This window comes from Raphanus sativus, chromosome 4 (genome assembly GCF_000801105.2).
Source record: "Raphanus sativus cultivar WK10039 chromosome 4, ASM80110v3, whole genome shotgun sequence".
NCBI classification, from domain to species: Eukaryota; Viridiplantae; Streptophyta; class Magnoliopsida; order Brassicales; family Brassicaceae; genus Raphanus; species Raphanus sativus.
This window is the reverse complement of record NC_079514.1, coordinates 30,025,724-30,038,615: the sequence shown is the minus strand read 5'-3', so window position 1 is coordinate 30,038,615 and position 12,892 is coordinate 30,025,724. Positions and strand designations below refer to the sequence as shown.

Sequence of the window (12,892 nt, the reverse complement as noted above, 5' to 3'; positions counted from 1 at the left end):
CAAGAGAAGGTTGTGAAAGCGGAAGCTTTGAGATGGGCTGAGAGTTGGGCCATATTTTGTTACCAAATCTATTTTCCGAGGCCCTTACTTTTTTTTGTAGGCCCTTTTTTATGTGAAATCAAAGACCTCTCTTATTTGTATTTGCAGTGCCTATTTGTTAGCATAGATGAATTCTGAAAGATTTTTTAAAAAATCAAATATTTAATTGATATTTTTATGGATTTTTAAAATATTAGTAAAATTATTTGTTATGGTTTAAGAACTTTTAAATTCTACTTAAAATTCTTTGTTATTCAGAATTTAGTTTTTACTGAGTTTTTAATTCTATTAAATTCTCATTAATTTTACTTCTAAAATTCTAATTTAGAAATAATACATACCATTCATAAGATTCTTAAGTATATGTATTAAATACATACATAAATATATACAGTGATACAACACACACACACACAAAAAAAATTACTTTGTAATTGTTAAGAAAAGGATATCAAACCAAAAATTAAACAAAATCACAAAATAGTACACGGATAAGAGACAATTAATTTCATTTGAAAAAAATATATCATGGAAAACTTAAAATCAAAAAGTAAAACAGCATAGTATGAAAACAATCATAATTACAAAATTAAAGAGCTATTATAATACCAATAATTATATGTTTTGAAAGTTTTTAGAAAACATGTATATTTTATTTTAAAAAAAGATTTTTGAGAAAAAAATCTATGCTAAGCAATAACAAACAAGGATAATTCATAAAAAACATCTGAAATCATTTTTGTTTGATCTATTTAACTTTTAAAATTCTCTTAACGTTTAAAATCATCAAATTCTTTGCAAATTCTATTTTCCACAATTTCTCCTCAATCAAGAGTTAAGAACAAAAAAATTAAGTGGAATGCATACATTAAAGTAATGAATTGAACATCGATCCTCACCAAATAAACAACGCAATCAAATAAATATGGATGCATGTAACTGGATTCAAAATCCAAACTGAAATCTGATTAAAGAAAACTAACCGGATGGGGCTCAGGGGATGACACTTCACTACTTATATCGGATAAAACTCTATTCAAATAAAAATTTGAATTAGTATCCAAAAAACCTAAGTTAAATAAATATGTACCTAATTTGAGCAATTTGAATTTTTTTGAGGAGTTTTTTTTTAATTAGCATATGCTTTTGAATTCTTTTAATAGTTTAGATTGTTTTACCAGTTTTTCAAGTAATTTAGATACATTTAAACACTTTCATATATTTTTGATAGTTTTTAATGGATCTTTTGGTGAAGTCAAATATTGGATAAAACTAGATCTATCAATGATTTAGAAGAAGTCAAACTGAATCCGACCCAAAAATTAAAAATACCAAAATGAAACTTATGGATATGTTATTGAAAAAAATCTTAGACATAAATCCGAATGCACATTCTACAATCAAGCATCAATGATAAAACTCAGTCAAAATCAAGGCATAAAAACTCATTCAAAATAGTCAATTTATGTTTTAATTAGAAACTATATTTTGATACGCGCATTTGTATTTTCAATTTTATAAAAATAAATTATATAAAAACATGTATTTAGGTTAAACTATATTCACCAAAAAAAACCATTGTTACATCTAGTGCATCTGATATTTTATGAGTTTTCCTACTGGATAAAATCACAACAACAAAAAAATAATAGTGCCAAACCAAAAAGATAAAACATTCATATACTTATTCCTCTGTTATTGATAGTAGACATTGCCGATTCCTTATTGATTTCTCAATGATCTTCACCATGGTAGCAGTCTAGCAGAGGTACGAGCAAGCTCTCTCTATCCCTAATACATTTATGATGAAATAATTTCATGCTTACTAAAGCAAGACGAAGAACATATGAAATGGGATGTCCGATCATACACAACTATTCTACACTAGTTTTCTGTTGAATTCTGTAGACTGTCGAAAGATTTTGAAGCTGAAATAATAAAATCGGTTTCCTCCATTTTTCCATATAGTTTTCTTCGCTCATATTGATTTTGAGCTCAATTCATGTTTATATTTCTTAGAAGCCAATATATTTTATGTTCTGCAAAATAAAAACATGGTTCTCCTAAGTTATTTCTATTTGTAAGTGTCAAGAATAGAAAGCCAAAGCCTTCATCTCAGACAAAAGCTTTGCTCTCTCTCAACTCAAAAATATCAAGGCCTCAACCTGAAGGCCAACTGAAGAAAGTGACAACTAGCGCAAATCCCATACAGCTCAACAAGGAATAATGGTTTTATTGCGAATCTAACTTCAAAAAAGAGATCGAAACAGATGAAAAGCAATCCTAAAGATGCCATCAGACGTATAAGCAGATATAGCTTAGTAACTTCTTCCCCAATAGGTCCACTTCTTGGCTGGCTTTCCTGATGCAAAGCACAAAGTGTCTTCCCTTAGTTCAGGCTGTTCAAAGGGAGTGCATAGAGTCTTAGCTCCTGCTTCGTTTTCACCTTTAGTATTCTCCTTTACACCATTCTCCACCTCAACTTCATCACACCATGGAGCTAAAACCAGCTTCTTCCCTCTCAGAGCTTCCTTAAACTCATCCCAAGTTTCAACCTTCTGAATGCTTTCTTCAAGCCTCCTCTTCGCCACAGCATAGAGATCTCTCTGTATCTCTTCCAACAAGTCCTTGACTCTCTCAACCAAGTCCACTCTCAACACATCCATCTTCGCTCCAGTGTCACGCCTCGCCACTCTCACCTGATTCTTCTCCAAATCTCTTGGACCGAGTTCGATTCTCAAAGGCACTCCTTTCATCTCCCAGTCTGCATACTTCCACCCACAAGCGTAGTTCTCTCGCTCATCAACTACAGCACGTACCCCAGCACCTTGCAATGAGGCTCTAACAGCTTGACACTCTCGAGAGATCCTTTTGGTATCAGCACCTTTGAAAGGAACAGGGATCACAACGACTTGATAACGTGCCACTTTTGGAGGCAACACCAAGCCTTTGTCATCTCCATGTGTCATAACCATCACTCCTATCGATCTTGTACTTAAACCCCACGAGTTCTGCCACACCATTGACTTCTTCTTGTCTTTCCTCACTTCCTTGTCTTCAAATGTGATTTCAAACATCTTCGCAAAGTTCTGTCCTAAACAATGCGAGGTCGCTGCTTGTACACCACGACCAGTAGCTGGCACGAAAGCCTCGACGCTTGTGGTGTAATCCGCACCAGCAAACTTCTCCTTCTCGCTCTTTCGACCTTTTATCACAGGAACCGCAAGAAGATCTTCGTAGACACGAGAGTAGACGTTCAAAACTTCAAGAACCTCTTCATCAGCCTCTTCCTTGGTGGCGAAGGCACTGTGACCTTCCTGCCAATCGAACTCGCGACCTCTGATCAACGGGATAGGGTCGCTAACCTCCCATCTAACAACGTTAACCCACTGGTTAACCTTCATCGGGAGATCACGGTGTGTCCTAATCCTGTTTCTGAAGTAAGGGTAGATGATGGTCTCGCTGGTTGGACGTAGAGCGTACGGTGTTGGGAGATCATGTTCACCTGCTCTTGTGACCCAAGCAACCTCAGGCTTGAACCCTTCGATGTGGTCCTTCTCCTTCTCGAGGGAATCACGTTTTATTAACATGGGGAATTTCTTTTCCTCCACGTTACCTAACTTTTCGAGCTCTGCGTCCATGTAACTTCTTAGGATGTTCCAGATCTTTGTTGCTGTTGGCTCTAGGATGTAGAGTCCTTTTGTGTCGGAGAGGGTTATGAGCTCACCGAATCTGCAAGCCTGAGAGTACCAACTCGCGAAGTCTTCTTCTTTCTTTGCAGAGATTCCGAGACGAGTCTCTTTCTTCATCTCTTTCTCTTTTCTTTTAGCAAAAACAGAGGCTTCTGTTTCTTTTCCAGGAACTTGTAGGGATTGCGAACTAGTACTAGTAGCGATATCTTCTTCTTCTGACTTCGACATGTTGTTCAAGAAGAATCTAAACTTTGTAACAATAAGCTCTCTCTGAAGAAAACGTTTATCTTTTAATTCAGGGACTGGTGGTTCGAATTTTATTGGTGTAGTCATGTTCTTATAGAGCAAAAATAGACTTTTTCTTTTTCCTTTTAATCTTAAAAATGTTAGAAAGAAGAATGACACACGTTTCCTTTTAGTCTTGCACATCACGTTTCCTTTTAGTCTTGCACATCACGTTTCCTTTTGGTCTTGATTTCCTTGTATCATCAGATCCCACGATTATATATAATCTAGCTTCGTTAGTGAAATCAATTTTAGGGTTTTATTAGCTTTTGGTATATTTCTTTTGCAAACTACATAACGATGATCGGAGAGTTTAAGTGTGATTTTTTTATTCTTTCGCTTCCAGAAGACATAACTGTTCTCATCTTTCGTTTACTTTCTCCAAGCGACATATGCAATCTAAGCTGTTGCTGTAGAAGCCTATGCGATATTGTCAACTCCGAGAATGTCTGGCTCGACCAATGCGAGAATGTAAAGGTTATACCTCCGTCTGACATAGTGCAGTGGCGAACTGGTGTCTCTTCTTACAAGTCTCTTTGTCGGTTTCTTGTAGAGGTGATGAAGCCTCTGTTTGGTGTTTGGGTCTACCATCAACCTGAGCTTGGGAATGTTGTTTACGTGATGCCTGGATTCTTGTCTGTCGTTGGTTGCCGCATAATCCCACAAGAGGTTGGTCCTTTGGGGATTCAAGAAGGTCGGATTATGTGGTCACCTGTTTTTGAGATAGTCTGTGATCTCGATGGTGGCTCCACCAAGTTTTTTTCTTCATGGAAGAGACAGAAAAGACAGTTGCTTGTACCCTGGTTTGGTTACAGGAATCGAGAAAAGCTGCACTGTGCTGTCACTGGAGGTTGAGCCGAGGCTAGAGAAGACTAGTAGCGAAGCCTACTCAAGAAATGAGTTATTTTCGAAGTTATCTCGTAACGATAAAAAATATTTAGTCGAACTAGTGACGAACCATGTAGGTCTACATGTATCTGAACCATTGAATGTAAAGTTATTTCCCACAAGGAGAGAAGATGAAGGGAAGTTGTTGTTGGAACGTAGAACCATGCTCCTTAAAATGCACAAGTTTGGTGTGAATTGGAAGCACATGAACCTCGAGGAGGATGGGTTGTGTTACAATCCTAAGAAAGTAGAAATAAACGAGATGTGGGAGGAAAAATCACGATCCTTACTTTGAATTCGCAGCAACAGAGAAAGAAAGAGAGGTTAGATGTTTGAATCGCCAAGCTTTTAGTTTTAGCTCTGGTGATACATTCGGTCTTATTAGTCTCAAAGCTTCGTACACTGCTGATGTGTCTTCTCACCTAGGGTGGCCAAACATAAACGGAGACAACTTTTCTCTCTACAAACTGCCGGTTAACAATCCCATGAATGACCAAGGGTATGCCGGTTTGTGGGGAGGAACGTTTGGGTGGCCACCTGGGACATGTGATGAAGATGAAACTGGAAATGCTTTTTATCTGCTGATGCTCTCTTACGAAGAATCTCAAGAGAAGAATGGGAACCGTCTTGTTGGAACGAAAATACTCGAAGGCAATGACGGTGCTGCTTGATCCAAATAGCACAGTAATGTTTGTTGTGGATATAGACGACACACCTTCCCTTGAGCCTTTTCCGTTTGATGCAGATGGAAGAGATTTTGAGCATTGTATCTCAGATGGTTATGGTTTCCTTGATCCCATTCCAGAACCTTGTTCACTTTACGTGATCGCTGGTGATCATCTCGCTTACTTTTAAAAGACTAGACCTTGAAGAGATCTTGAAGAAAGGTTTAGGTATGTGCGTGCGTTCTCTGCCCCCAACTAATAATTTTATTTATATGGAATGGGATTACAGAAACGTCTTTACTGAGTCATGATTATGTTCTTCTTCCTCCGACTCTGAGTAAACAATGTTTGAAGATGTACTCTGCAGCAGATTTAAAGCTCTCTCACATCGCTTTGTCTAGGTTTGGGATATAAATTCATAACTGAATATGTTTTGTGACATCATGCTCTTCTTACATTTACACTCAACTATGATTGTATCTGTGTATTTTTTATTCATTTCCGCAAATCGAAAGAGATGATTAGAAATATGTTCAACCGAAGTCTTTTTTTTTTGGTAAAATTCAACCCAAGTATTGATAAACAAAGTTTGGTTAAATTGATCAATTTCAGTAAATCAGAATCGGTCTTGTTTGGGGGAGTTTATGATCATTTTAAAAGTTGTTGATAGCATATATAAATGATTACAGACACCAAAGTAAAACATCCTAAAATATCTGATAATTTTTATTTTTTATTTTTGTCTTTTATTTATTATTTATTTAAATATAATTATTCCGGCAATTGTGTCAAGTAAACAATGTTGTTGTAATATGTTTAGATTAAATTTCAGATGATCAGTTTACCCCTATTTTTTATTAGATCAATATTAAACTAAAACAATGAAGGTTTTGAAGATTTAATGAAACGTAATAAAGAAGTAACACGACTGATTCGAGGTTTTCAATTGATTAAAGAGCTAACCTAAGGTTATTCCAACTGGTTTCAACACTTATAAGCCAAATAATTATTCAAGCTCAGTTAAGCATAAGTTTAAAATTCAGATAATTTAAGATAGAACAGTCCACTCTCATGGAACTCTTTTTTTGCAAATCCATTTTGATATCTAAACCCTCGCTTGGATCAAGATACGATAGCAAATATTAGAGATCAAGTCCGATAGGTTCACTAAACACCCTAATATCTACTTTCGCTATTAGGGATGCCAACTTCATTCATTACATATCAAGCTATCTACTACACAAATAATGAATAAATTAAACCTAAATTAATACATTAAGCGATAGATTAATGCAAGCAGTAAGAAAAGTTATAAATGAAGATAATCAATTTATTAACTTATTTTTGTTTAGTTCACAGAATTAACATCCTAAAACCTTAGAATAAGCTAAATGACTACTCAGCCATAACACAAGAAAACACAAGCATCAATTCTTAATAATATTACATGCAATTAAGAGATAAAATAAAGTTCAAGATAATCTTCTCTAAAGCGAGAGAGAAGGAACTGTCTCCCTTACAAGGCTTCAAATCGCAAATCCCAAAATTGAAAATATGGTCTCTTGCAAAAACTCGTGTCCAAAAGAAATAAATGGATATGGGGCGTTTTTATATAGAGGCGCCATTAGGTTAGAAGAGAAAATAGGACATTTAGGGAAAACTCCAATTCTGACATTTTTTTCATTCTTGCGCAGGTTACCACCTAGGTAACAAATATAACATTTTCTACCAAATTGTATGATCCATGACGTTTTTGAGGTTTTCTAGCATTAAGGTTTGGTTTAATGTAATGTTTAGTTCTTTTGTTTCATCATTACTATGTGCCCTTTTGAAACAAAAACAAGTTGTTGGAATCTAATGACATATTATTTTTTGATCGAGTTTCCTGGAAACTTCCACTTGTGGATTTTGGCCTGATATAAAACTCTTACATGTCTTAATCTTGTTATATGTTATTTCTAAATCTTCATGTGTCCCACTTTGTCTTTTAACTAGTTTTCTATGTTTTTGAGGGATGGCTAAACATTACTAGAACTTTGTATTTGATGTTGAACACAAAGTCAGGCAATGACTTGATCCAATGTAAAAGTAAACCACAAAATCAAGTCTTAATATTTCCAGGTGACATATTATTGTTTGATCGAGTTTCCTGGAAACTTCCACTTGTGGTTTTTGACCTGATATAAAACTCTTACATGTCTTAATCTTGATATATGTTGTTGGTAAATCTTCACGTGTCCCACTTTGTCTTTTTAACTAGTTTTCTATGTATTGAGGGACGGTTAAACACTACTAGAATTTTGTATTTGATGTTGAAGACAAAGTCACGCAATGACTTGATCCAATGTAAAAGTAAACTATAAAATCATGTATTAATATTTCTAGGGGACATATTATTGTTTGACCGAGTTTCCTGGAAACTTCCACTTGTGGTTTTTGGCATGATATAAAACTCTAATCTTAATCTTGTTATATGTTATTGCTAAATCTTCAATTGTCCTACTTTGTCTTTTTAACTTGTTTTCTACTCCCTCTGTTTCATTATAAGTGTCGTTTTAGATTTGTGCACACGGATTAAGAAAGCATTTAATTTTGCATATTTTCAATATAGAAACATCATTACCGATACAATTCAACCAATAGAAAAATAGAATGGAGAATAAAATTAATAAATTTTGCATTGAAACTCTAAAACGACACTTATTTTGCAACGAAAAAAATTCTCTAAAACGACACTTAATATGAAACGGAGGGAGTATTTTTTTTTGAGGGACATCTAAACATTAATAGAATTTTGTATTTGATGTTGAATACAAAGTCAGGCAATGACTTGATCCAATGTAAAAGTAAACTACAAAATCAGGTCTTAATACTTCTATGGATTTATACTATTAAAAGAGAAATATATATTCTATTAAAACACAATCATGTTCAATTGATAAATATATGGTCCAATTATGTATTTCATTTATTTAATAAATAATGTATTCTATTAATATTAAATATAAATATGATTATAAAAACTAAATATAAAAATTATAATTTTCAGAAAATTTTTAAACAAAAAATATGCTCGCCTTTTCTAAAGGCGTGTCATAATCTAGTATCGATACTATTAAAATAGAAACATTCTTAAAAATATACTTATGCAATGTTGTTGCACCTATCCATTTTAGATAACCTTTTATGTACAACTAAATATCTATTTTTTGTCACAGATATACCACTAAATTAAACCAATCTTTATTATAGCAACATAAACGTGGGACCCATACATAAATTAAATTGATCACAATTCGATTGGTTTTACTTATTTTACCGATCACTGCTCTTAAGTAATAAGTTATTTTTAATAAATGTCGAAAAGTCATACAACAACATTGATTTATTTAACTTTTAAATAATCTGTGAAAGAAATATTACTAATAAAAAACAAACCATATACATATTTTATCACTTATAATAGTTGTCTAACATATGACAAAACATACCCATATGTATTTTCATGTCATCACACACATATAAAGCAAAATTTCATAAAATATATATGTTAGATTTTGTTCCTAATAAACATTGAGAAGTCTTACAAAAACATTCTTATATTTAACATAACAATGTATATGAAAATATTATCTCGCATATCAACAGTTTTACATATACACTTTTGAATATCATACATAATTACATTATCTAGCTCACTAATATTTAACATATTGTATGTCAAAAATAGATTAATGGTTCAAATACCGCATACAGTACTTTCTTTTCTAATTCTGATTAAAGTTTTAAATACCAATAAACTAAAATGCATAACATTAATACAATTAGTTTAATTTATATGACAAATTAAATAATTTATTAGATTTTATGTACTATTATAAAGTATACTAGAAGTTTAATCAATATTAAAAACAATATTATAAGATTTTTTCTGAGTATTTGCTGGATCAACCAGTGTCGGTTCACATGTTAATGACAGGTTTTTGGAATTTATCATATTTTGAATTAATAGATTTTCATTAAATCCAAATTTTGTAGGAACATATCAATTGGTATAACCTCAGATAGAATACTACACGATGAACATAAACCAATCTTAATTATATACAGTTACGGAGTTTATTCTTTCTGCTGCCAGTCCAGATTAGAGGGAAAATGGCTTATTCCCCTACGAACTAGTTGTTCCCGGCTTTTTCACACAGGAACTTTTAAGCCATGCCAAAAACCACACGAACAACGGAAATATTGCTTATTCCCTTATGAACTAATTATTTCCAGTTTTTTCACACACAAATCTTTAAACTTTGCCGAAAACCACATGAATTACGCTATTTTTTGAATTACATACACAAACTATCAATTTTAAGCTAATTCCCTAAAATCGTAAATTGTGTTATTCAAACATTAACTTAGTTTATGACAGGTGTATAACCGGTTTAATTTGGGTTGATAAAAAAGGATAATACACCATTTTGTTCTTTTTTTCTTTTTGTCAACTACTCTTCTTCTTCAAAAACTGTTTTACTCTTCATCATTAATTGGGAATAAAATTTATTATTTTATAGAAGATTAAATGTTTTACATGATGCATAAAGAAAGAAGAGCAGCAACTACTAGTTTACCAATCCGCTGTGTTACTGCTCTTCTTTCTTTATCCATCAGTAAAACGTTTAATCTTCTACAAAATAATAAATTTTATTTCCAATTGATGATGAAGAGTAAAACGATTTTTGAAGAAGAAGAGCAGTTGACAAAAAGAAAAAAAAGTACAAAATGATGTATTATCCTTTTTTATCAACCCAAATTAAACCGGCTATACATCTGTCATAAACTAAGTTAATGTTTGAATAACACAATTTACGATTTTAGAGAAATTAGCTTAAAATTGATAGTTTGTGTATGTAATTCAAAAAATAGCGTAGTTAATGTGGTTTTTGGCAAAGTTTAAAAATTTGTGTGTGAAAAAACTAGAAATAATTAGTTCATAAGGGAATAAACAATATTTCCGTTGTTCGTGTGGTTTTTAGCATGGCTTAAAAGTTCGTATGTGAAAAAGCCGGGAACAATTAGTTCGTAGGGGAATAAGCCATTTTAGATTATATATAAAAATATTAGGTGATTTGGAGTTTTGAGTTTAAATATCAGGCAATTCTAGTTCTTCAAAAATAACTATCAAAATATGGTTTTGAACTTAATAAATGATATTTATGAAAATAAATGATATTTATGAAAATAAAGGATTTTTTTTTAATTTCTACTTCATCTCATAATATTCAGAAATGTATAATTTAATGAATAATGCATTAAACATACATTATGAGCTTAAAATAATATTAACACGCAATATTTATCTTATATAATTAAAATATATAGATTGTACTCATAGAAAAAAATTTACTGTTACTCTATAATAAAATTAATTTATATTAACAACATGTTCTCCCACTTCTTCTTTCGGTAATTAAATATTTATAGATAGATATATTAGATAATTTGGAGTATCAGTCTTATATCGAGTAATTCGGGTTGTTCGTATAAAAATATCATATAATTTATATAATTCAAATATTTTGAGCAAAAAAAATATTTGGATAATCCAGTTTATAAATAATATTTTATATAGGATATTTGGTTATTTATAAATTAAATATAATTAATATTTGTAAGTATATAACTTGTAGTTGTTATAAATGAAACTCAGTGGAATTTCTGTTTCGGTTTTTATTTTTTAGTTTGACACGGTTCGGTTCACGAGTCCAGATGTTTTTGTAAACCTATAAAAATATCATATATAAAAATTCATACAAAAATAATTTATTAATTTCGTAAACAATATTTTCAAAACAAAAATTCAAAAATCTAGTTAAGGCTTTGCTATTTAGAAGGTAAAGTCATGATTATAATTTAGGATAGTTAAGTTTTTTTGTTTGTTTAATGAATGTTGTTCTAGAAGTTTTCTCCTCATATTTTGTGATAATATATGAATCTAGATGATAACCCACACCTTGCGCGGAGTAAGTTTTTTTAAAATATGCTATATCTAAATATTTTAAACAATACATAATTGTTATTAATAATTTTTTTTTTACATTTGATTAGGGATGACATGCGGGTACCATTTGGTTTGGTTAGCTTCGGTCGGATCTTTGCAGGTTTGGTTCGAATCTTTGCTTATTTGGTTTGGGGTTAGGTTCGGATAACTCATTTATTTTTTTATTTATAAAATAAAGTTCATATATACTTTAAATTTCTCAAAATCTAAAAATAGAAATAATATGTAAATATAAATTTGAATAATGTATACCAAAATACTTAAACTTAACATAAAAATCGGTTTAGCTTAAATATTTGGACAAAAATGAATAGATATTCTCAGTATTTTTGGTATTTTGAGTAACGTTTGACTATTTTAGTTATATAATTTTACTATTTTATATATATATATATATATATATATATATATTAAGTAGGTTGGACAACTTAAAAACATCTTATGTATTTTGTATAATCTTTTAGATATTAAATTTTAAAATAATTAATATATTTATGAATATAAATCTTGTTCGAATATATCTTGATACTCGAAATATTTCGGTTTGGATCGGGTTCGGTTCCAATTTTCTAGATACCAAAATTTTGAATCTGTTCGGATATCTAACCAATATAATTAAAGTTCTGTACTATTTTTTTGGATTGAATTTTATTTGGATTCAGATTTTTTGCTCAACCATATATTTTTATTGTAACCAAATTTTAAACGAAAATGATGATGGTTCATACTTATTTTGGATATACAACGATTTTTAAACCAAAACATTTTCTACTATGCACGTTAATCATTAAAAATTGTCAAGTCCATTAATTTTGATGAGAAAAAAAAAAATATTGGTGGATACTGTTTTAAAATTGTATCAAAAGCAAATTTGATACGATGAAGCTTAAAAGTGCTTCGTCTAATATTCTAGACCCATAAATAATATTTTAGAAAAAATAAAAATGTGTTATCAATTTTTTATTATTTAAAATTATTAATTGTGATATATATGTTAATCATATTAAGTAATTCTATACCTTTAAAAAAAAAGAATAGAGAATATTTTTTTGTACACTACTAGTTAATTTAAAAGTTTTTTTGAAATTATAATATATATGTAGATAGACTAAGCTATTTTCTAACAATTCTAACAATAATTTTTATAAGAATATATCAATAATAAATTACGGTTTCAAGTAACCGGGATCAAATTGAACCAATCCACTGTAAATAAATATAAATAAGCGCTTGGGACTTTAATTAAATTTGGTCGTTCCAGTGGCATAAAC

At 31.2% G+C, this 12,892-nt stretch overlaps 1 protein-coding gene and 1 pseudogene across 1 annotated transcript; one reads left to right on the top strand and one right to left on the bottom strand.

Annotated features, from left to right (window-relative positions):
• Positions 1 to 2,274: 2,274 nt before the first annotated feature.
• Positions 2,275 to 4,010, bottom strand: LOC108850634 (proline--tRNA ligase, cytoplasmic-like). Its single transcript, XM_018624131.2, has one exon. The coding sequence runs from the start codon at positions 3,957 to 3,959 to the stop codon at positions 2,358 to 2,360; it is 1,602 nt and encodes a 533-aa protein (XP_018479633.1). The 5' UTR covers positions 3,960 to 4,010; the 3' UTR covers positions 2,275 to 2,357.
• A 306-nt stretch (positions 4,011 to 4,316) lies between these two features.
• On the top strand, positions 4,317 to 5,818 carry LOC108850633 (probable F-box protein At5g39490; annotated as a pseudogene).
• The last annotated feature ends 7,074 nt before the right edge of the window (positions 5,819 to 12,892 follow it).

What these genes read in the sequence shown, in the direction of transcription:
- LOC108850634 (XM_018624131.2), bottom strand. Translation starts at nt 3,959, where the DNA reads ATGTCGAAGTCAGAAGAAGAAGATATCGCTACTAGTACTAGTTCGCAA.